The 24,391-nt window shown below is 39.7% G+C and overlaps 1 protein-coding gene across 2 annotated transcripts in view; it reads right to left on the bottom strand.

Annotated features, from left to right (window-relative positions):
• Window positions 1-24,391, bottom strand: part of LOC103025118 (cell migration inducing hyaluronidase 1) — a 216,943-nt gene that overhangs the window by 79,461 nt on the left and 113,091 nt on the right. For both annotated transcript variants that reach the window (XM_022669508.2, XM_022669509.2), the window contains exons 3-10: window positions 24,176-24,313; window positions 22,879-23,017; window positions 22,482-22,718; window positions 21,858-22,037; window positions 13,749-13,819; window positions 12,095-12,190; window positions 9,557-9,678; window positions 6,730-6,877 (exon numbers count right to left, since the gene is read on the bottom strand). In XM_022669508.2, coding sequence (XP_022525229.1) covers window positions 6,730-6,877; window positions 9,557-9,678; window positions 12,095-12,190; window positions 13,749-13,819; window positions 21,858-22,037; window positions 22,482-22,718; window positions 22,879-23,017; window positions 24,176-24,313 — 1,131 coding nt within the window. The remainder of the gene's footprint in view (window positions 1-6,729; window positions 6,878-9,556; window positions 9,679-12,094; window positions 12,191-13,748; window positions 13,820-21,857; window positions 22,038-22,481; window positions 22,719-22,878; window positions 23,018-24,175; window positions 24,314-24,391) is intronic.

The following is a 24,391-nucleotide window of genomic DNA, read 5'->3' as shown; positions in this document are numbered from 1 at the left end:
ACATCCAGCCGTGCTCTCCTTTCTTCAGACAATCGGGTATCAAGTATCATTCGCACACAGTGTGACCAATTAGCCATTGTAACTGTGTGTGTGTGTGTGTGTATGTGTGTGTGTGTGCGCGCATTTGAAGTTGCTGCTAAGTGCAGCTAATGCTGGCTTTAAAAATATGCTTATTACTCATTAGAAGTCCCCAGTGTTCAAATAGATAGATAGATAGATAGATAGATACTTTATTGATCCCCGGGGGGAAATTCTTGAAATAATATAAGAGAAGAAATTGAAATAAAGCCGCAGCACTAAGTTCAACATTATTTACTGTATCACTTGTAGCTTAATTATCAGCTTCAGAATCCTGTTGATGGTAGACTGACTGAAATAGAGAAAATGTGTTTTTTTGTCATGCCCACTCCAGGCTGAATAACTAAGAAAATTAAGAGGAGGTTGAAAGAGACTTCTTAAACCTCACCCTCCTTGTATTGAGGCATCACCTGTCAGGGGGGATATATAGCTGAGTAACAGCTGAATGGGTGGGATAATTGGCCACAAAGAAAAAAGAGAGACAAACAGGAGAAAATTAGAAATAAAAAATTGTATAATATATATAAATGTCAGTCCTGACGCTGTCAGTCTGCTCCCTGATTCCATCTATTGATTGTTGTCACCTGATTCCCCTGTGTATATATAGCCCTCAGTTTGGTCTATACCTTGCTGAGTATTGAGTCTATTTTTCTAGCTCTCCTATGGCGCATTCAACTGTTTTTGCCTTTTTTTACCAACCTGTTTTGTAGTAATGTTTTCTTCTTTTTGCCTTTATGTATTTTGACTCCTCTTTTGCCTAATCTATGTTTTTTCGGGAGTCTACATTCGTGTTTATACAGTACATTTTAGGGATTTCGTTCAAAACAATGGCTCACATCCATTTTTAATGGAGTCTAAATTGACTAAAAAGACAATGCGGCTAAGCGCTGGAGCTGCTGGAGCTCTTTAAACATCCGTCAGGGCTGACCTTGCATTCCTTCCCTGTTCATGGAAATCAGCTAAGGTTGGTGAAAGAGCTTTTACTTCACTGACTCCACCGAGCTTTCCTGACCTCTGACTACAGTTTCATTTGAGTGAAAATGTACCGTCAGCTCGACAGCCCGCGAGCGCTTTGAAACAAAGATTCCAGCGGTCAGTTGCAGCTTCAATCAGCAACAAAACAAGGCGAATGATACACTGCCAGCTTTATGATTTTCAATTCCCTCCCTAGCCCAGAAACCACAGCAAGATCATGACTCAGTCATTTCATAACGATGAGAGAACGCAGGCTATAGATCATTATTGCGAGAAGAGAGAGTGCCGTGTCAGCTTGTACTCGGCTCCTTCAGCACGGTTTGACCTGATCTCGGGAGATACACTCTGCAGCAGAGGTCACCAAACTTGTGCTGCCTTTATGTGCAATTGGAATTATAGTTCATAAGGAAAATCTCATTTAAACTGTGCTTTTCCTGCTGCAAATGTTGACAGGGCTACAGGAGATGAAACATCTCCTAACATGCTAACATTTGAAACATGCTAATAATGCAGCTATACGGCTGACCTGATCTATTTGTTGAATTAGGCACAAACAGACATAATGTACCCACCAGCAGAGGCAGCAGATGAAAGCTAATGTATGTGACCTAGACAGAAGTTAAAACCACTTGCCACTAAAAACATCTATGGAAACACAGAAGGTCAGTACAAATTGGAAACGTAGCAACAAACTGGAAACTTGCTAAAAGAGCCAAAGTCTGTAGCAGGTTGGAAAGTCTGTAAACTACAAAGCTCACACATGTAATTAGAAGTTGAAAAGACCCTCTTGTGCACTGTTTTAAACGAGAAGTTCAGCCAAAAGTCACAGATGAGCAATGCTAAACACAATGTTCCACAGTGCTAACCTGCTGGCTTATATTTGGTAGCTACATTAGCCACGTAGCTCCTGAGTACAGCCAGACAGGCCAGCTGAAGGGATCTCCAGTTTTGAAGTCAGTTCAGAGTGACTCCAAAAATGGGTGGAGTGTTATGATTGGTGAAATAAAAAAAATCTACTGAAATTAGCAAGGACTCAAGATTAAAGCGGTTAGATTAAAAACCTCTAGAATATAATCCAGAGGAAGATGGATGATCACAAGCCATCAAACCAAACTGAACTGCTTCAATCTTTGCACCAAAAGTGGCATAAAGTTATGCAAAAACAGTGTGTAAGACTGGTGGAGGAGAACATGGCAAGAAGCATGAAAACTGTGATTAACAAAGAAGGTTATTCCACCAAATATTGATTTCTGAACACTTAAAACTTGTTTTCTTTGCATTATTGACATGATGTCTAGCTTTTGAGTACATTTTAGTCTACTTTGCTTTGGCAGGCAGGTCCTATTTAAATGATTTCCCGATTGAGAACAGGTGTGACAGTAATCAGGTCTGGGTGTGGCTAGAGAAACTGAACACTTTTTCACACAGGACCACGTAGGTTTGAATTTTTTTTCTCGCTTAATAATAAAAACCTTAATTTAAGAATTTGTGTTACCATAACTTGTGTTGTCTTTGACTACTATTTAAATTTATTCGATGATCTAAAAACATTTAAGAGTAAAAAACAAGCAAAACTAAAGAAAATCCAAACATTTTTTTTACACCACTGTGTATAAAACAATGCTATTTTTTGATTGGCTGTTGGATACTGTATCTACATCTCTCAACTGATTCTTTGCAAGCCTCTTTGGAGTTTTATAAAATGAGTGTGTGCTTGTATTATTATGGTAAAGAGAGTTTAACACCGCAGACTCTGCACACTAAACTCTTTCATTTACCTTCTGAGAAATCTCCTCAGACTTGTCTGATGCCTGGGCAGTAATGTCTATTTATTAACGGGCCTTGAGAATACCAGATGGTGCTCTGATCACTGCACTACTGGAATAATATTATAACTATCTGGTACCCAGTTGACTAAAAGACGCCTGGAACACGATCATTCCAGGTCCAGATCCACTGGGATTTTATCTGGATTTTAAAAAGCAGCCAGGCACAAGTCTTTAGTCAAGAACTGAGGATAATTAGTTTTTTTATAACAGCTTCACCAGCACCCACACTGTACTTGGGAGGCAAAATACTACTAGAAGAGAAGAGAGAGGAGAAGTTTGTACCAGGAGAACAGATCTCCGCAAACAGAGGTAACGACTGGTGCTTTCGCTGGATGATAGATGGGCCTGGTGGGAAAACATGCTGTGATATTACTGGTTAATATGATTTCTCTCTCTTTGCCCCAGGCACACTCTGCTGTAGCCAAATGTCAGACACTGTTTAGAGGCAGTTAAGCGTTAGCACGCTTCTGTCATTATAAAGCATTATGGGGAATCAAGAATTTTGCCTTTTGAATGTTAAAATGAAAATGAAAAAAAAAGTATTAAGCCCTCCTATATCAATACTTAGTAGAGCCACCATTCGCTGCAGTTACAACTGTGAGTGCTTTGGGGTTTGTCTCTACCAGCTTTACGCATCTAGAGACTGAGATTTTTGCTCATTCTTCTTTACAGGGTTCATACGGTCATGAAAAACCTGGAAAAGTCATGGAATTTCAAAATGGCAATTTCCAGGCCTGGATAAGTTTTGGAAAAATAAAAATACACAGAAAGTTTTGAAAAAAACTCATGGAAATTTGCAATCTACAAATCCTTTTTTTTCCGACAGAGAAAAGCTATTTTGAGCTACCAAATACATCAGCTCAGTGTTTGTTCAGTAATTTAGCCCTACTTGATGAAGCTCTCAAAATTTGACACATTTTATTATTATTGAAGATTGTGTCAACATTGCTTAAAGAAATGTTTTTTATATATATACTATTAATTTTAGGCCTACTGTAATCAATTTTGTTTATACTTTTAGTTGATTTAGTTTTTTGTTTTATTGTCCATGTCTGCACTGATATTTTAACAATCATATTGTCATAAACATTTGCCTTGAAGGTATGAATAAGTCATGGAAATGTCATAGAAATTTGTTGATCAGACAAGATGGATGGAGAGCATCTGTGAACAGCAATTTTCATGTCTTGCCACAGAAGCTCAATGCGATTTAAGACTGGACCATTCTAATATTCTAACACATGAATATTCCCTGATCTAAACCATTCCACTGTAGCTCTGGCTGTATCTTTAGGGTCATCGTCTTGCTGGAAGGTGAATCTTCTTCCCAGTCTCAAGTCTTTTGCAGCCTTTAACAGGTTTTCTTGTTATCCATCTTCCCATTTACTCTGACCAGCTTCTCTGTCCCTGCTGAAGAAAAGCATCTCTACAGCATGATGCTGCCACCACCATGTTTCACAGTGGGCATGGTCAGTTCAGGGTGATGAGTGGTGTTAGGTTTCCTCCTCATATAGCGCTTTGCATTGAGGCCAGAAAGTTCAACATTGATCTGATCTATTCTACCATTCTACCACATGTTTGCTTCAACAGCAAACAGCACTTCATATGTTTCTTTTAACAATGGATTACTTCTTCCACTCTTCCATAAAGGCCATATTTGTGGAGCGCATGACTTATGATAGTTGTCCTGTATACAGATTCGCCCACCTGAGCTGTGGGTTTCTGCAGCTCCTCCAGAGTGACCATGAGCCTCTTGTCTTCTTTTCTGACCAGTGATCTCCTTGCTTGATCTGTCAGTTTGGTTGGGTGAATGGTCCATTTGAGAAGCAGCATAAGACCGCTAACTGACTGTGAGTAGCTCATACACCAGAACACCTCAAGCGGGAGGATAAACTGATAAATCTCTCTCTCTCACACACACACACTCTAAAAGAAGTGTATTTCAGACAGCTATGTTCACTTTCTGAAGTTATATATGTGAGGTATAGTATAGTTAGTTCTGATATGGTAAAACGTTATATCTGTATCTAGTGCTGGGTGTCCATTTACTACTTTTTTTAATAATTAATATTGATACTTTGTGAAATTTCTAAAAATTAGTGAAACCTGTTGAGTTCATTGGGTTTCTGAGTTTGTTTACATGTTTCTCAGATTAAGATTACATATATCTTACACTTAAGCCTACTAGCTTTTGGACTGTTACAGTTTTTGTGGACAGTTGGTTGATTCACAGTAACTAAATATTTTTTTAAATGGTTTATTTTGTTGAGTTTTATTACATAACAGCTTTTTGACTAATACTAATACTAGCATTAATAATAACCATCTAAAACTAAGCACTAATAAAAAATAATAAAAACAAGCAAACCCACTCTAAAAACTAATTAAAACGAACTGAATTGGAGGAGAAAAAGTAGTGTAATAGGAATAACCTTGTAAGTCACTCTGGATAAAAGTGTCAGCTAAATGCCTTAAATGTAATGTAATGTCCTGGTGTCGGTCACAGGGCCTACGCGCATGGTTTCGTGGATTATTTTCACCAAGACAAAAGCCGGACTCATCTCTGAAGATCACTAAAGACGACCTGCTGCCATTCTGAGTCACACCATGACTGTCTGGGACAACTGTTAGCTGATTCCTTATGGGTGCAACCATTTTTTAATGTTACATTACATTACATTACATTACATTTCATTTGGCAGACGCTTTTGTCCAAAGCGACTTACAATAATGAAGTACAAAAGTAATAGGAATTTAGATAACCCATTTTTAAAAGGGCTTAAAGGAGGTCGAAGGGAAATAAAGGGATAGAGAAGTGAAGGAGGGGAAGAAGGAAATGAGGTTAGAAGTAGTTAGTGTGTTAGAGGTGTTAAGAGAGTAAGTGCTCTTTGAAGAGCTCTGTCTTCAGGAGTCTCTTAAAGATAGCGAGAGATTCTCCTGATCTGGTAGTGGAAGGTAGTTTGTTCCACCATTGGGGAACTCTGTATGAGAACAGTCTGGATTGCTTTGTGTGAATGTTTGGCAAAGCGAGGCGACGTTCATTGGAGGAGCGCAGCGGCCGGGAGGTAGCGTAAGCCTTCAGGAGTGAGTGCAGGTAGGAAGGAGCCTGTTCTGACATCACCTTGTAGGCGATTGTAAGAGTTTTGAATTTGATGCGAGCATCAACTGGTAGCCAGTGGAGCTCAATGAGCAGCGGGGTGACATGTGCCCGTTTTGGTTGGCATTGCAGTAGTCGAGGTGTGAGATGACGACTGCTTGTACCAGGAGTTGGGTACCAAATGTACCAAATAGAACCACCTGATCATCTCATGAAAGCTTCATTGTTGCAAATCCCGTGACTCACAGCCTATTCCTTCTCAGCCTCCTTCTTCCGAAAGCTACACCCGAGACTCCAGGTACTCTTATCTCCTAATCTCGGCAGCGCTGGGCACCGTATCAACGCGCTTGATGCGATCCAGTCGCACGGGTAGCCCTGAACTCCTCACCTTCTGTGCGTGCCAACAACTCCCAGAGCCCTGTGTACTTTGTTTGCCAGAGACAACGTGCTGCAGAGCGCCGTAGAGCGCCACAGAGCAACACGAGCCGGCCGGCCCAAACATAGCAGAGCTGAGCCAACTTTCCCAACCTCGGAGCGATGCAGTCCATCAGCCGGGAAGACGCGCTGGATGCTTCGTTAGCTTTGCGCTGAATGTAACGAGCATGGAAGCTTACAAAACAGCAATTAACATCACTTTAATTATACACACGCATCCACACAACACATGCTTGGAAGTTTTGAACATGCTGGAAGGTGCCTGTACTGGGATCCAGCCCCTGAACTAAAAGGTACAATGCATTCCTCACATACCGAGTTTGCCACAGAGAAAGCGGACGCGGTAGTTGTGGCAGATTCCTTCCGCCTGGTCCTTGTTGAGACACACAAAGCCGTAGTTCTTGTCGAATTTGGAGAACACCTCGCCCGTCATGTTGGCAGGGATGCCATCCAGGGTTTCAGCCTGAGGTCGGAAGAAGAATTTGATACATGAGAATCAGGATCTTCAGATTTATGGGTTTAAAATGAGACACCAGGCACCATTCTGATAACTGATAACCAGACATATCTAGACGAATGGAGACAAAAGAGTGGGAGACTGAGAAGGTCTTAATATGTGTGTGGGTGTGTTTATCCAAGTATGTGTAAATAGGCTCAAAGGATGAGAATATTATGATACAGGTAAATCTGGAGGTCAATTAAGGTACAGCGGCTTGCAAAAGTATTCATACCTCTTGAACTTTTCCATATTTTGTCACATTACAACCACAAACTAAAATATAGTATATTTCATTGGAATTTTATGTGAAAGACCAACACAATGTGTTATACAACAATTGTGAAGTGAAAAGAAAGTTACGCATGATTTAAAACATTTTTTACCAAATAAAAACTGAAAAGTGCAGTGTGCAAAAGTATTCAGCCCCCTGAGTCAATACTTTTGTGGAACCTCCATTCGCTGCAATCACAGCTGCAAGTCTTTTAGGGTTTGTCTCCACCAGCTTTACGCATCTAGTGACTGAATTATTTTTGCCCATTCTTCTTTAAAAAAAAAAAAAACAGCTCAAGCCACAAGTTCTCGATTGAGTTTAGGTCTGGACTTTGACTGGGCCATTCTAATACGTGAATATGCTTTGTTTTAAATCATTTCACTGTAGTTCTGGCTGTAAGTTTAGACTCATTGTGTTGAATCTCCGTCCCAGTCTAAAGTCTTTTGCAGCCTCCACCAGGTTTTCTTCCAGGATTGCCCTGTATCCAGGCACATCCACCTTTTCATCATCTCTGACCAACTTGCCTGTCCCTGCTGAAGGAAAACATCCTCACAGCATGATGCTGCCAACACCATGTTTTACAGTGGGGATGGTGTGTTCAGGATGATGAGCAGGGTTTTTTTTCTGCCAAACAAAGTGCTTTGCTTCCACATGTTTGTTGTACAAACAGAACTTAGTATGTCTTTTTTTCAATAGTGACTTTCTTCTTGCCACTCTTCCATAAAGATCAGATTTGTGGAGTGCATGACTTATAGTTATCCTCTCGACAGATTCTCACACCTAAGCTGTGGATTTCTGCAGCTCCTCCAGAGTGACCATGGGCCTCTTGGCTGCTTCTCTGACCAGTGCTTTCCTAGCTCGATCTGTCAGTCTGGATGGACAGCCATGTCTTTGTAGGTTTTCTGGTGTAGATATTTTTTCTATTTTTGGATAATGGATTAAACAGTGCTCATTGGGATGCTCAAAGCTTGGGATATGTTTTTATAACCTAACCCTGCTTTAATTGTCTTCTCCGTAACTTTATCTCTGACCTGTCTGGTGAGTTCCTTGGTCTTCATGATGCTGTTTGTTCACTAGCGTTCTCTAACAAACCACTGAGGTCGATCCAGAACAGGTGTTTATATTTATACTGAAACTATAAATAAAATTACACACAGCTGGACTCTATTAACTTACACAGTGACTTCTAAAGGTAATTGATTGCACTGGATTTGATTCAGGGGTTTTAGAGTAAACTAAAATACTTTTGCACGTCACACTTTTCAGATTTATATTTGATTAAAAAAAAAATTAAAAACGATGTATCATTTTAATTTCACTTGACAATTATGTGCTACTTTGTGTTGGTTTATCACTTAAAATCTCTATAAAATACATTGGAGTTTGTGGGTGTAAGGTGACAAAATGTGGAAAAATTCAAGGGGTATGAATACTTTTGCAAGCCACTGTATATTTATATAATGTTTCTAAATATTTATTTCCAATTTTCATTAGACTCGGTTCCGATACATCAGCTCACAGATGCCTTGTACTGATCGACATCACTTTAGGAGTGATGGGGGAAAGGTAAGTGTTATCTACCCACCCAGAGAGAGCAATGCCAATTGTGCTCTCTCAGGGCTCTGGTAGCTGAAGGCAAGCTGCACGACCAGGTTCGAATCAGCGAAACCAGTTAGTGCCCCTATTTATATAATGTAATATACGTAAATAGGCAGCCACAAATACCGTAGCACATACAGATAAGACATACTCTACAGGGGTTGGACAATGAAACTAAAACACCTGGTTTTAGACCACAATAATTTATTGTGGTGATGGACAGTTCTGGTGGAAACAGGAGAGTTGAGGTGCACATTGAATTCTGCCGTGAGTTGGGCAGCCGTGGTTTTATGTTTTTTGGATACAATTCGGGTTAGCACCCGAACATCCCTTTCAGACAGCTTCCTCTTACAGCATCCACAGTTAATCCTGTTGGATGTGGTTCCTCCTTCTTGGTGATATGCTGACATTACCCTGGATATTGTGGCTCTTGATACATCACAAAGACTTGCTGTCTTGGTCACAGATGCGGCAGCAAGACGTGCACCATCAATTTGTCATCTTTTAAACTCTTCTATGTCACCCATAATGTTGTGTGCATTGCAATATTTTAAGTAAAACTGTGCTCTTACTCTGCTAATTGAACTTTCACACTCTGCTCTTACTGGTGCAATAATGTGCAATTAATGAAGATTGGCCACCAGGCTGCTCCAATTTAGCCATGAATCCTCCCACACTAAAATGACAGGTGTTTCAGTTTCATTGTCCAACCCCTGTATCTGTGTGTGTGTGTTCAAAATCACAGGTGTGTTGAACTGTGTTTGTGCATGTACCTCAATATCCAGCGGATTGCTGCAGAGTCTCTCTGGAAAAGCCTTATGGAGGTCAGATAGCTTCTCCCAGTCCCCTGATCCTCTCTCATCATCTCGGTCAAACCACTCAGTCCACTCAGCCTCTGAAAGCCACACACACACACACACAGTCTAAGCCAAGGATCCACACGCCCTCGCCCCTCTCAGCTAGACTAACCGGCAAGGTGTGTGTAGATATTAGTCTCATTTACATCTGCAATCTCCCTGCTCTGCCATTCTGCCTGTCTGATAGCGTTAGCCTGAGGATAATTGAAGGGCTCCCTGAGTGTATTACAGTCCGTACGCGGTACACACACACCAACAGGGAATTCTGCCTGCCTCTATCACAGCGCATTCATTCAGGTCCTACACAATAAAACAGCATCGGCACAAGCAGCTGCTCAATCAAAACACAATCTCCTTAACTCCCCTCTGATCTGGCCAATAACCCAGAGCGCCTCTTTATACGGGGAGGATGAGACACTTGATTATGATTATAGGTTTTGGCAAATATGAGAAAAAGGACGCTCCAGTGCACTCGAGTGTTTGTCTTCAGACGCTTCATGGAGGATAAAAGTGTTTGCCTGGACTAACCCCTTTAAGTCAGAAACACACATACAAAAAAACAAAACAAAAAAAGACCAATTCTGCTGTTTAATCTGCTGTTTTTCATTAATAATAAGATTTATCAGGGTTGCTGTTGCTTTTGTTATCGGGTTTATAAAGATTTTGATTGAACAAAGCCAATAATTCATGTAAATACTGCTTCAGTTTAAATCTCTGATTTTGCTATTTATAGGAATCCTTATTTTTTGTGTAAAATTAACATTGTAGTTTTATTTTTTTTTTTTAAATCTACAGACATTTCTCCCAAATTCCAAGTAAAAATATATATAAAGTCATTTAGAGCATTTATTTGCAGAATATGATAAAGGACTGAAATAACAAACAAGATGCAGAGCTTTCAGACCTTATATAAATAATGCACAGAAAATAAGTTCACATTCATAAAGTTTAAGAGTACACAAATCAACATTTGGTGGAATAACCCTGTTTTTTTAATCACAGTTTTCATGCATCTCGGCATGTCCTCCTCCACCAGTCTTACACACTATTTTTGGATACTGTAACTTTATGCCACTCCTGGTGCAAGAATTCAAGCAGTTCAGTTTGGTTTGATGGCTTTTTGATCTTCTTCTTGATTATATTCCAGAGGTTTTCAATTTGGTAAAATCAAAGAAACTTAACTATTTTTAAGTGGTCTCTTATTTTTTTTCAGAGCTGTATATAAGTCTTTATAATAAGTATCTGTGTCATGTGTCATGATACTTCATGTTCAGTTTTTAACTGGTAGTGGCTTTCCAGCACAGATGCAGAGGCAGTGGTTTGAGTCAGTCAAGTTGTTTTTTTACATACTTTTTTTGTTATAAATTTCTGTAAATGTATTTATTTTCTTAGTCCAATTATCTATAGAAAATCATTAATAAAGATAAATATAATCAATAAATAAAGTTTAATTTAATAAAAATATGTCCATGTGGGTGGAGTCTTTGCGGCTCCTTCGTGAGTGAAGGAAAAAGTAAGCTGCCTTCCCAAATCTGGAAAAGGCCATCTTAAGATAAGGTATGTGATGATGCAGCTTCGTAATCATGTGCTCATAAACTGCATTATATGTTCTAATTCCAAAACACAAGTGGTTAATTCAATCAATGAAATGTTTATTGACATGTTGGTGTTGTTTAATTCAAGTTAAAGCACAGTTTTATGTGTAACACAATATGCTAATTGTGTTAAGGTGGAATGCAGATTAAGAAATGGGAATCTGCTGTATAAAAGATCAAGCACTCTTGTTGGATGCACTATGTTTTTTCCCCTTAGTTAAAGAGTACGCTCTTTTAGAGCACAGTTCAAATTCACACGAACAATGTATATGACTTACTTTATAAACTAGCCATGGGTTTCTAGTTCAAAATGAGAGCTTCTGACACATTTTCTTTTTCATTACAGATGAATTAAATGCAGCCACATCCAGAGGATAAGATTAACAGGCATTTAATAAATGACCTGTGAACTGGATCTATAGAAAACTCCTGAATGTTCTGTCACTGCCGCCACTATACAGAGTTAAATAGAGATCACATGGTCGTATCCTCAGGTGAATAAACCTCATCTTCCTCGCAGACTGAGAGCATTCAGTCTTAAAAACGAGTCTCAGCTGTGCCTTTTCTTTTCTCTTTAACTGCTGCCTTTAATTACACGGAAGTCTGTTAATTATTCAGCTACATCTAAGATGAAAAAGAACAAGGAAGGCGATGCTGTATACACCAGTAATTATCATACAGGCTGGCAGCATCAAACGCTTCTGGAGGGCAAAGTGGGCCGCAGGGCTGGCCGATAGATGTGATGAGGTGATGGTGGAGGATAGAAGAAAGGGAAGATGTGCTGGAGAGATGATGGAAGACGGAGGGGTGGAGTGGTAGTGTGTGTGTGCTGAAGGAAAATACAAAGCTTTGCTTTTACCCTGAACCCATTGGCTGAGAGTGGTGATGGTGAAATGCTCTCCGTAGCCGGAGCGGAATGATCGCACACTTCTGGCCTCTGATGATGCCTTGGTTCCTGCGTTACACACACACACACACAAACACACACAAATACACACACATTAAACACTATTTTTTTTCTCTTACATATCTGATATCTTTTTTATGCTTTGGTTTGGCCACTTTATTAGAAAGACCTAGGTGATATAGAGTAGATACATAAAAAGGTGTTTCTAGTAAAGTGTCCAATAATTAAAATACAAGGTAAGTGTTCCTAATGAAGTGGTCATTAATTGAAAGCGCAAGGTAGGTGTTTCTAATAAAGTGGCCAGTGAGTGGAAGCACAGGGTACTGTAGTAAATGTTTCTAATAAAATGGCCAGTTATTGAAAGCACATGGTAGGTGATTTTAATAAAGCAGCCAGTGAGTAAAAGAAGCACAGGGTATTGTAGTAGTAGGTGTTTCTAATAAAATGGCCAGTGAGTGGAGGCACAGTGTACTGTGGCTGTAGGTGTTTCTAATAAAGTTGCTAGTTATTGGAAGCACAAGGTAGGTGAGTGGAAATGAATTAATTAGTGTTTCTAATAAAATGGCCAGTAATTAAAAGTATAGGGTAAGTGTTCCTCATGAAGTGGCCAGAGAGAAACTACAAGGTGTTTCCAGTAAATTGTCCACTAATTGATAGTGCCAAGTAGATGTTTCTGATAAAGTGGCCAGTAAGAAGAAATTAATTAGTAGGTGTTTCTAATAAAGTGGCCAGCTAGTGAGTGGAAGTTAATTTGTAGGTGTTTCTAATAAAGTGGCCAGTGAGTGGAAACTAATTAATAGGTGTTTCTAATGAAGTGGCCAGTAAGAAGAAGTTAATTAGTAGGTGTTTCTAATAAAGTGGCCAGCTAGTGAGTGGAAGTTAATTTGTAAGTGTTTCTAATAAAGTGGCCAGTGAGTGGAAACTAATTAGTAGGTGTTTCTAATAAAGTGTCCAGTGAGTGGAAGCTAATTAGTAGGTGTTTCTAATAAAGTGGCCAATGAGTGGAAGTTTATTTGTAGGTGTTTCCAATAAAGTGGCCAGTGAGTAAAAACAGAATGTAGTAGATGTTTTTAATAAAGTGGCCAATGAGTGGAAATTAATTTTAGGTGTTTCTAATAAAGTGGCCAGTGAGTAGAAGCAGAATGTAGTAGGTGTTTCTAATAAAGTGGCCAGTGTGTGGAAGCACAAGGTACAGTAGTAGGTGTTTCCAATAAATTGGCCATTAATTGAAAGCAAGATCAGTGTTTCTAATAAAATGGTCAGTAATTAAAATTACAAGGTAAGTGTTTTAACGTGGCCAGTGACATAAAGTACAGGCTAGTTGTTTCTAGTAAATTGGCCACTAATTGATAGTGCCAAATAGGTGTTTTAAAATGGCCAGTGAGTAAAAGTTAATTAGTAGGTGTTTCAAATAAAGTGGCCATTAACTGAAAGCAAGGTTAGTGTTTCTATTAAAGTGGCCAGTGAGTTGTAGCCCAAGTTACTGTAAGTGTTTCTAATAAAGTGGCCAGTGGGTAAAAGCAGAATGTAGTAGGTGTTTCTAATAAAGTGGCCCGTGGTTAGAAAATTCTTGCAGTTTTGTTGTGTTCTGCTTTTAGAGCTTCACCTTGATAAATGGCGTGATCCTCCACGGCTGAGGATGCGTCTCCTTTCACTGTAATAAAACTCCACGGATGCCTGCAGGCAGACAGACAGAGAGAGAAAGAGAGGAGGGTGGGAGGAGAAGAGAAGAGACAGATGAATAACTAGAGACAAAGAGTCAATGATGCAAAGAACCACTCATCTTTTTTTGCCCTTGGTCATCATTAAAGCCTAACTGAAGCTTTGTTTTCTGGATACTGTAAATAAAGTTTGTAAGCAACTTGGGCTGCATTCACACAGCAGATAAATGTGGCTCAAATCTGATCTATTTCATCGTATGTGACGCAGATGTGTGACACATGTGTGAAAGTGTGAACAGCAAAAAAAAAAAAAAATCACTTAATTTAAATCTTTATTGGACCACTTTTGTGATTTTGAAATTTAATACACATCCACCATATCAGTCAGATTGGAATCTAAGCAACTTTTATGTCAATACATAATCTGAGGTGCAGGAAAAATGATTGACATCTGTGAGAAAAGATTTCTATAATCAGATAACGATGTATGCAATGCATTCATTCTCCACAGCAGATAACCTAACCACCAAGGCAGTGTCTGTTATTGTTGATTACAGAAAAAATGAAAGCCATTCCATCTAACAATTTTTGTTAGTTTTCTGAATGTTACAATTAACATTATTACAATGTTCTGTCAAGTTTTCTGGATGTTCTTTCTAAAGGTTTTTATTTATGTTTTATTTATTTATTTTATTTGTTTTATGTTTTTGAACATTCTGGTAACATCACTGTTATGGGATGCAGTGTGAATAAGGTGTATATACAGTATATATATATATATGGCTGTGAACAGGTGAAAACATCAGGTGATGCGGAACGAAGTAGTGTCATGTGATTATGTGTGTGCAAGTGATCAGAGTCTGTTGCACTCTGGGTAATGGAGTCCCTGGGTAGTAGTTTGTTCTGAAAGACCAGTCCATGCACCAGGAGTGGCATAAAGTTATCCAAAAGTAGTGTGTAAGACTGGTGGAGGAGAACATGACAAGATGCAAGAAAACTTCAAATATTGATTTCTGAACTCTTAAAACTTTATGAATATGAACTTGTTTTCTTTGCATTATTTGAGGTCTGAAAGCTCTGCATGTTTTTTGCTATTTCAGACATTTGTCATTTTTTGCAAATAAATGCTCTAAATTACGATATTTTTATTTGGAATTTAAGAGAAATGTTGTCTGTAGTTTATAGAATAAAACAACAATGTTCATTTTACTTAAAAATATACCTATAAATAGCAAAATCGGAGAAATTGATTCAGAAACTGATGTAAATTAAGTCTCTTAATTTTTCCAGAGCTGTAGAAACTCTCTTATACTGTAGCTTCAACTAGTCTAAATCCTATGTTTAATACTAAGCTTCTGGATGCTGATCAACCAGTGTGTTTATGCGACTTAGTGACTTGATTTTACTGTTTTTTTATACCAGCTTTTTTGTCACAGACCAGAGCTTCCAAACCGTAAATATTATATACAATTTTACTGGTGGTCAGTTAAGGTAGTCTCTGCTGTATTTTAACCGTAAGTCAAGTAAACGATTGTCTTTCCTTTAATAAAAAATAAAGTGAGGTCAGAGCAGAGGGACGAGGGCCGACTGAGGAGAAGCAGAGACAGGCCGAGACGGACGGACAGGAAGAAGAGCCGTGAGTGAGATGTCTCGTCTAGACAAACATCCTGACGCGCTGCTCTGTAATCGATGTTGACATAAGACGTGACAGGCGGTCCGCAGTCCTCTCAGGACGGAGAGACGGGGTAATTACAGTCGGACAGTTTCCATCAACACTCGTCCTCAGAGAGACAGACAGGACCACGCCGGCATCAGCCAAGCCAGAACCAGAACCAGAACATCCCCCCCCACTACCACCAGTGCAAGACCCCCAGCACAGTGAGAGAGATAAAGAAAAGGAAAAATCGATAGAAGAAAAGAGACAGAAAGAGAGAGGAGAGGGCAATGGAGGGAAACGGAGGATAAAAAGTGACCAAGAGAAAAATCAACAAAAAAAGGAGGGAAAAAAGAGGGGGAAAGATGAGAGAGAAAAAAAAAAACAGAAAGGAAAGATTGATAATGAAAAAGATAGAAGGAGAAAGTCAATTAGAAAGAAAGATAGATATATATAGAGAAAAAGATAGAGAGAAAGACAGGTGGACAGGACAAAATACAGGAAGAGAGGGATGATACAAAGAGATAAAGGGATGAGAAATAAAAAAAGAGAAAACAATCGATAAAAAGAGAAGAACTGAAAGAAAGAAAGAAAGAAAGAAAGAAAGAAACAAACAAATAAACAAAGAAAGATACTAATATGGATAGAAAGCTAGAGAACAGTGAGAGAAATATGGATACAAGAATGAAAGATATAGAAGGTAGAAAAAGAGATGGCAATGAGAAATACAGTGGAGAGAAAGAAAAAGGACAATGGCTTGAAATGGAGAGACTGACAAAAATAAAGAAAAAGAGAGAGAAAGAAAGAGACAGATAGAGAGAAAAAGATGGACAGGAATGAAGGAAAGTGAGAGTGATGGACATAAAGAAAGAAGGAGCTGGATAGAACAAGAGAAGGATAAGTCAGAAGATAGTTGGACACTAAAGGGGAAAGATGCAGAAAAAGAAAGATAGAAAACAGAAAAAAAGAGATGAGGGGTGGAAAGAAAGAAACCAAGTAAAAAAGAAATACAGACATAAGAACAGAGATATTAAATGTGTGTGTGAGAGAGAGAAAGAGAGAGAGAGAAAGAGAGAGAGAGAGAGATAATACATAAAGAGAACAGAAGGCCAGTGCTCCAGTAACACATGACCTGCTCATGTGAGGGAAGCTATATTGAAAGGCTCTGGTAAACAGATGTAAATTGGTTCTTGGAATTGGATTGCAGAAGAGCAAGCAGTATTTTTTGTTAGTGCAGAATTATTGCATATTACAGCGTTCGCCCTCGTACACCACAAATAATGCTCCATCCTCATCCAATCACAGCGGTGACAGCAGCAGCAGGGAGGTGGCTTTATGGTGGCAGTGTGGCGGCAGCATGGTGGAAATGTGGTGGCAACATGGTGGAAGTGTGGTGGCAGTGTGGCGGCAGCATGGTGGAAGTGTGGGGGCAGCATGGTGGAGGTGTGGTGAAAGTATGGTTTAAGTATGGTGGAAGTGTGCTGAAAGTATGGTGACAGCATGGTGGAAGTGTTGTGGCAGCACATTGGAAGTGTGGTGGCAGTGTGGTGGCAGCATGGTAGAAGTGTTGTGGCAGCATGGTGGAATTATGGTGAAAGTGTGGCAGAAGTGTGGTGGCAATGTGGTGGAAGACTTTGTAAATTGTAAATTGAGCTTGTTGATACTGGTCATGCTGGTCAACCCTCTGCAAGCACCATGACTAGAAGGACTGAGCTCGTCAATCAGCAGCAAGACCAACTTATTTGACCAACATGACCAAACTGGTAAACCAGCATTACAACACCTGCCATTGATTGGGAGCATAGGCGACTGTGAGACAACATATGTCATTGGTTGGGAGCATAGGCGACTGTGGGACAACACCTGTCATTTTTTTGGGAGCATAGACGACTCTGGGACAACACCTGTCATCTGTTGGTAGTATAGGCGACTGTGAGACAACATCTGTCATTGGTTGGTAGTATAGGCGACTGTAAGACAACACCTGTCATTGGTTGGTAGTATAGGCGACTGTGGGACAACACCTATCATTGGTTGGGAGCATAGGCGAATGTAAAACAACACTTGTCATTGGTTAAGAGCATAGGCGACTGTAAAACAACACCTGTCATTGGTTGGGAGCATAGGCGACTCTTGAACAACACCTGTCATTGGTTGGGAGCATAGGCGACTCTTGAACAACACCTGTCATTGGTTGGGAGCATAGGAAACTAAAGGCAAATGAACCTGCAGAAAGTATGCCAGCTCCTAATCTCACATAGCAGTTAGCCTTAAAACACACGGCTCCACCTGTGATCTACAGCCTGGCGTTTCATTAAGGTGGTGAACTGCACCCGTCAAAGATGCGCCGTTACTCCACTACCAGCCGGTGTGGTTATATAAGCAGCTGCTTCTGTTTTGACCTGGTAGAGCATCGAGATATCAGCAGAACACTGATTTTCAACTGACAATGTTCAAGAGGTTCTGGAGGCTGGAGTTCTCAAAGTTCTCAGAGTGACTCTGAACAGTCAGTTTTCAGTCTGCCAGGCCGAGGTGTATCTGCCCTGTTTCCGTCTTACTGTCACGCCACTCCATCGTTCCTGAAATTACTCGATAGCAGAGTTCTTGCTCTGCCAGCTTTGTTTCCTCAGCTTTTGAGAGGCTGTTGCCGGTGACGGAACTACGAAAACACGCTCGGATTTGCTCTGTCAAAATTCAACGTCGTGCAAATCAAGAGAGGGGGGATTTCTGGCAGAGACGCTAGTGAGAGCGAGAGCGAGAGCAAGCGCAAAAGCGTCTTTCAGCATGAGATAAATGAGGTCTAGTGCTTCTCTAGTGGGGAAGTGGAGGCCCCAGATCAGCCTGGATGAGCGCAAAAAACCATCTGCTCCAATTTCGGGAAAACGCTCGCATGTAAATCGCGGATTTGTTGCTGATTGAGGAGCAGCTGCCGTGCGATTTCCGATGCCGGACTTGGAACGTCTTCTCCGAGGCCAATCACGGCATTAGTAATTATTGGAGGGACTGGAGAGTCGTTTTCAAATCAACAGTTATAGGGGACTTCTTGCAACACCTGTTAAAGGAGGAGCCTCTTGGAAGCCGTCAAGAAGAATTCCAGAAAAAAACATCTTCGGTTTCTGGCAGGAGAGGCCGACTCCAGCCAAATGCTAACGTTCAACATTTTAACCAAAACAAGGCGAGATAAACTGCATTAAATTCTGCCAACATTTGATCTACTCGGGAACTGAGGCCGGTCCAGAACGAAGACATTCTCAGGCTCATTTAGCGCAATGCTAATTGGTTTCTATCTGCTTCCATTACTTGTTACTCTGAATAAAACTTTATAACATATATAAGAGAAGGATGCAGTACAATTGCTAAGGTAGGGGGTGTAGTATCAAATATTATATTAAAAGGGACATATTATGGGGGTCTACAATTTTGTCTCTGGTGTCTTTGGACAGCTCTTTGGTCTTACTAATGGTAGTTGTTGGAGTCTTACGGATTGTGTGGGGTGGACAGGTGTCTTCATGCAGCTAACGACCTCAAAAAGGTGCTTCTAATTTAGAATAATAAGTGGAGTGGACTTTTTAGAGGTGGACTAACAGGTGTTCAAAAAGATTATGGAAATAGAAATAGATTATGTCTCGACGAAAATTTCAGACCACTTCAAGATTTCTAAGTGTGAGAACTTGCAAAGTCGCACGGTGTTCAAATACTTATTTTCCTCACTGTATCTCTTTTTACACAAGTTAGATTAGGTCTATGGGCTGTTCATGAAGTTCTCACATAAACAGATCTCACCAGCTTATCACCTATCTGTGATAGAAGCTGATAACTCTCTATTTGTAAAATTGCCACAGACAGTGGATACAGATCCCCCAGTCAGAAGAAGTCTGCTGGTTAATCCTTCTCTGTACTGTCCAAAGTTTTCAACACAAATAACCGAAATGACATTTCTTCAACTGATCTATTGGGTGGTGCTCTAGTGGGGGTTGATGGATGAGGGGTGACTCCAGTGTGGTTCTGTGCAGGTTTCACAATTGTGACATCACAATAAGGAAGCAATTCAAACAGCTTACAAAAGCAAATAATTCCAGACACAAAACTCTTTCTACAGATTCACAGAAAGTAGATGGATGGATTTTTACAGCTGCAGCCGAGGACCAAGAGGAAATACAAAAGCACGCAAAAAGTGTCCCCTTTAAGCATTTGAGAGATTTTAATGAGTTTGCTAATTAAATTACTCCGTTGATTGACTCTTGTCCTAAACAAGTATGACAGACGCCGGTTCTACAAATAATCATTAATTAAGCACTAATGAGATTTGAGATTAAGATTTGTCCTGACCAGTAATTTGCCAACAGTTTGAGACGAATCTGTGATACGAATCTTCAGTATTATAAGCTCTTACATTCAGACAATAATAAGGGTGCTATTGTTTAAATCCAGTATGAATTTATATTGTTTGTCATTGTTACAGTGTGACAGTAAACATTGTGGAGGGATTTTATTTCAGTATGAATTTTCATCAGGTTATTTTTACATTCTGACCGTAATAATTGTTTAATATAAGAGTTTAACATGTGAATTTTAGTGTGAATTTGCAGTGTTTTTAGTTCTTTTAGTCGGGCAGAATATATTTTCTATCATTTTAATCCAGTATGAATCCTTTTGGTTCCCACATTCATGCAGTAATAATTGTAGGGTGTCTTTAATTCACTGTAAATGGTAATTTTGTAATTTTGGTGCATTTGTGTTTAATTCTGTATGCAATACCGGATTTGATCTGAATCCAGTATGAATCTATAGTGTGTAGACCTATACAGTCTGACAGTAACCATTGTGGGTTCATTTTACTCCAGTATGAATCCATATTATTTTGCAGTTCTCACAGATAATAATTCTCTGTAATCATTGTAGGCTGACTTTAATCCAGTGTGAACTTTTATTATGCGTATTTTTTTTTCAGTGTGAATCTGCAGTATTTTTTTCTTTTACAGTCTAAAAGCAATACCCAATCTTCAATTTGAATCCAGCATGAATCTATAGTGAGTGTAGACTTATATAGTCTGACAGTGATCATGGTGGGTTAATTTTACTCCAGTATGAATCTATATTGTTTTTGCGGTTCTGCAGAGTCTGACAGTATTCATTTTGGAGAGATTTTAATCCAGTATTAATCTACACTGGGTGTAATTTTTCCAGTGTGATAATAGTAATTGTTGAATGATTATAATCCAATATGTGTGTGATTTTGTTTTTACAGTCTTAAAGCAGAAATCATTCTGTGAATTTAATCCAGTATGAATCTGCACTGTGTATAGCTCCACAAATGAAACAATAATTGGATAATAATTGCATCTATGGACTGATTTTAATCCAGTATGAATCATCAGTTTTTGTTTTTTCTATATTAAGACAGAAACAATTGTAGAGTGTGTGGGTTTTTTTTTACAGTCTGAAATAAAACAATATGAATTTGCGTATAATTCCACCAATGCAACAACAATTGCAACTATGGGCTGATTTTAATCCAGTATGAATCTGGAGTGCATGATTTTTTTTACTGCCTGAAAGCAGTTATCATTCTGTGAATTTAATTCAGAACGAGTCTGAACTGTGTATAGTTTCACTAATGCAACAATAATTGGATAATAATTGCAATTATCCAGTATGAATCTGCAGTGTGTGACATTTTTTTACTGCCTGAAAGCAGTTATCGTTCTGTGAATTTAATCCAAAATGAATCTGCAATGTGTATAGTTCCACTTATGCAACAATAATTGGATAATAATTGCAACTATGTGCTGATTTCCTGTTTCCTTTATTGAGACAGAATCTATCGTAGGGTTGTTTTTGTTCAGTGTGAATCTGCATTTGTTTTTTAATTTCTTCTAATCTGCTGTGATTGTAATCCAGTATGAATCTTCGTTTTTTTGTGTTTCCTATATTAACAGGGAGGTTTATTTAGTGTAAATCTGCATTTTTGTTTATTTGCTTTTAATCCACTGTGATTTTAATCCAGTATGAATCTGCCATTACAATCTGAAAGCAATAATGCTGTGCTGTGGTTTTATGCAGTATTCTGGATATCTGTAGAGTGTGATGTGTAGTTTTACTACAGTTAGACATTTATCTCTGTGGAGCAATTTTACTCCATCCAGTATGAATCTAAATGCTTTTATTGTTATTGGGTGTGTCGTGTGGTTCAACACTGACAAGATGTGGCCTATCTTGAACCGATCAGCTAATCAAATGCTAACAAATTATGTTAAACCACTTTTTCTTCTTCTTCTTCTTCTTCTTCTTCTTCTTCTTCTTCTTCTTCTTCATCAGGGAAATGCGATCCAGCTTTAGCAGAGCTTAAGAACACTGTGGTTTTGTTATTGTGCAGTCTGTTATTGTGGAAATGGCTTACCTGAAACCGAGCCGGTGGAAGTGACGGCTGCCGAGCTTCACCAGAGCCTTCCTGGCTGTGTCCTCCAGGTTGTTGGAGCCTTCGTCGTTCACCACCATGGCCAAGATCTGCCCGTTCTCCACTGCCTCCACGTACTGCGCCAGCCTCCTGCTCTCGTCTTTACTGCGGTACGTGTCAAACCTAGAAACACACACACACACACACAAAAATACACACACACAAACACACACAAGTGGGTCAGAGAGATAAATCATCATCTGGCCTCAGTAACGTCTGGAAGCTACCAAACATTCCGGGTGAATCTGAGCGTAAAAAATGGTTTGAAGGACACAGAAAGGTCAGGTCATTCTTTTCCCTCTCATGAAAATAATTTCAGATCAATGATTTGCGGCGCGTCTTTGTTTTGACAGTCCCTGTCACAACTTCTGTTTCCTGTTTTAATTCCAAGCACAAATTAAATCATTAAATACTTTTAAGATAAATTGGAAATGTGGAGATGATTAACTCGAATCCGCCATAAAGCAAAACCACATCCACTAAAAATCAAGGCCAAACAAACAGTACAAGTTTAATGACAAAAAAAGTTCTCAGCCTCGTTCTGGAAACGCAATGAATCACACCGACCTATCAGAGTGAAGAACCTCTCCGGTCTTCGGCTCGACCACGTGGACGATGATGCCCCTGTTACCCCAGCTTCGCTCAAACTGGTAGCTGTTCTCGTTGCCTTCTCCAGGGTGCAGGGTTTTGTTCAGGAACGTCCACGAGAGCTTCTTCTCGCCGTGAACTTCCAGAGTTCCTCCGGTTCCCACGCCAAGGTACTTTCGCCCAAAGTAGGTGTGTCCCTCATCGCTGTCGTCAGACCTGTTTTTTGGGGTTCACAAAATCAGAATGTTGAATCTCATGAAATTGCAAGCATTAACTGTTAAAGTTCTTTTACCTAAACTAATCTAAATCTAAATCTTTTTAAGTGCCCCTTATGTATGAAAATAGAGCAGAAAATAGACGTAATTACTGTACTTACCTGCCGTAGAGGCCGATGGTGAGGTTTCCCTTATATGGACAGTCTGGACTGCCGATGTGGAGCTCGCCTTTATTGCCAATCAGAATGTGTTTGGCTCTCAGGAATATGGGCTGGTTTGTATCAGCGATCACAAGCTTCCCTACAGAGAGGAAAAACATATATGCAATACTTTAAAATTATCCAAAATATTAGGTATTTAGTATGTGAATTTTAATGATTGGATAATGTTTTGAGAAACACTAGTCCAATGTTTTACTGCTAAAGTAAGCATTGCTGCGCAATAGAGCATATAGAGCAATAGAGCTGCGGTTGCAGACACGAGTACTGTAGAGCAGCACAGCAGTGCCAATATTACACGATATAGCACGAACCTTGAGTGCATTATTATTGTGATTATACCAGAGTTCCATTAATATCGCTGTTTATTAAAAGATTTTGAGTTAAAGAGGATGCAAAAAATACGATCTGTTTGGTTATAAACACTCCCCGAGTTACAAAAGTTCCATAGCTGCTCTGCTTGTAGCTGCGCTGTAAGCACACTGTAAATAAACGTACCCTAATAAACAGTTTTCAGGAGATTAAAGTCCAGTGCACGTTTTTCAAAGTCTTAATGCTCTTAACCTGATATTGGTAGCTGATAATGTGTGTAGTAATGTGTATTTTCGAATCGTTGAGTTTATTTATTTGTGTGGGACCGCGTCTTTGCCTGTGCCGCCTATTGGAGACATGGCGTTTCTGCACTGTGTCTCTATGGGATCCATAGAGTGGCTCCCGGTGGTGTATAATGACATCGCATTTGGTTTGTATTTGGTTTGTAAGAGCTGCATCGTTGATAGGTTACCTGTATGTGGTGGAGTAATACATGGAGAGCTTCGGTTCCAGTGCATTACAGGCTGATAATGTCACTTTTAAAACGCCTCTCAGCCAATCACATTGCAGGGTCGGAACTAACTGTGGTATAATATTCTACAATGTAGAAAATGAATGAGAACTTTTGACTGGTACAGTATATTTGTCCTTTTTGGGCCATATAAAGCTACGAGAGTGTTCACCAGAAAAATCAAAGAAACGAGGAGCTTTTATTTTAGTGCCCTGAGGCTACAGCATTACCCCAAACACTCTTTAACTCTCTGTACCGAAGGGGGAGGTACACAGGGAATCCCCTCACCAGCTCACTGATCGATGCCTGAAGGTCTGGAAGATTTAAGCATGTGTCTCATTACTGTCAGACTGAGTTTATCTGCACTGTAAATCTTCACGGATGGATTACGCAGAGTGCTGGCTGGTGTTACTGTACCTCCGTTCAGGATTTCGATGGAGTGGACGGTGGCTGAGGAGGTCAGGAGCACTTTGCGGCCAAAACCAATGGTAACGTGGTGGGCTTCACTAAAGCCAGGCATCCAGGGCTGCAGGCCAGGAACCTTATCCGGGCAAACTACATTCACAACACAAAGAAAGAAACACAGAGAAGATATAAATATACCGTAAATAGCTGGACATGCGAAATGAATTA

This window comes from Astyanax mexicanus, chromosome 16, assembly GCF_023375975.1.
Source record: "Astyanax mexicanus isolate ESR-SI-001 chromosome 16, AstMex3_surface, whole genome shotgun sequence".
Taxonomy (NCBI): domain Eukaryota; kingdom Metazoa; phylum Chordata; class Actinopteri; order Characiformes; family Acestrorhamphidae; genus Astyanax; species Astyanax mexicanus.
Note: the sequence above shows the minus strand (reverse complement) of the source record. Positions and strands in the feature narration are given on the sequence as shown.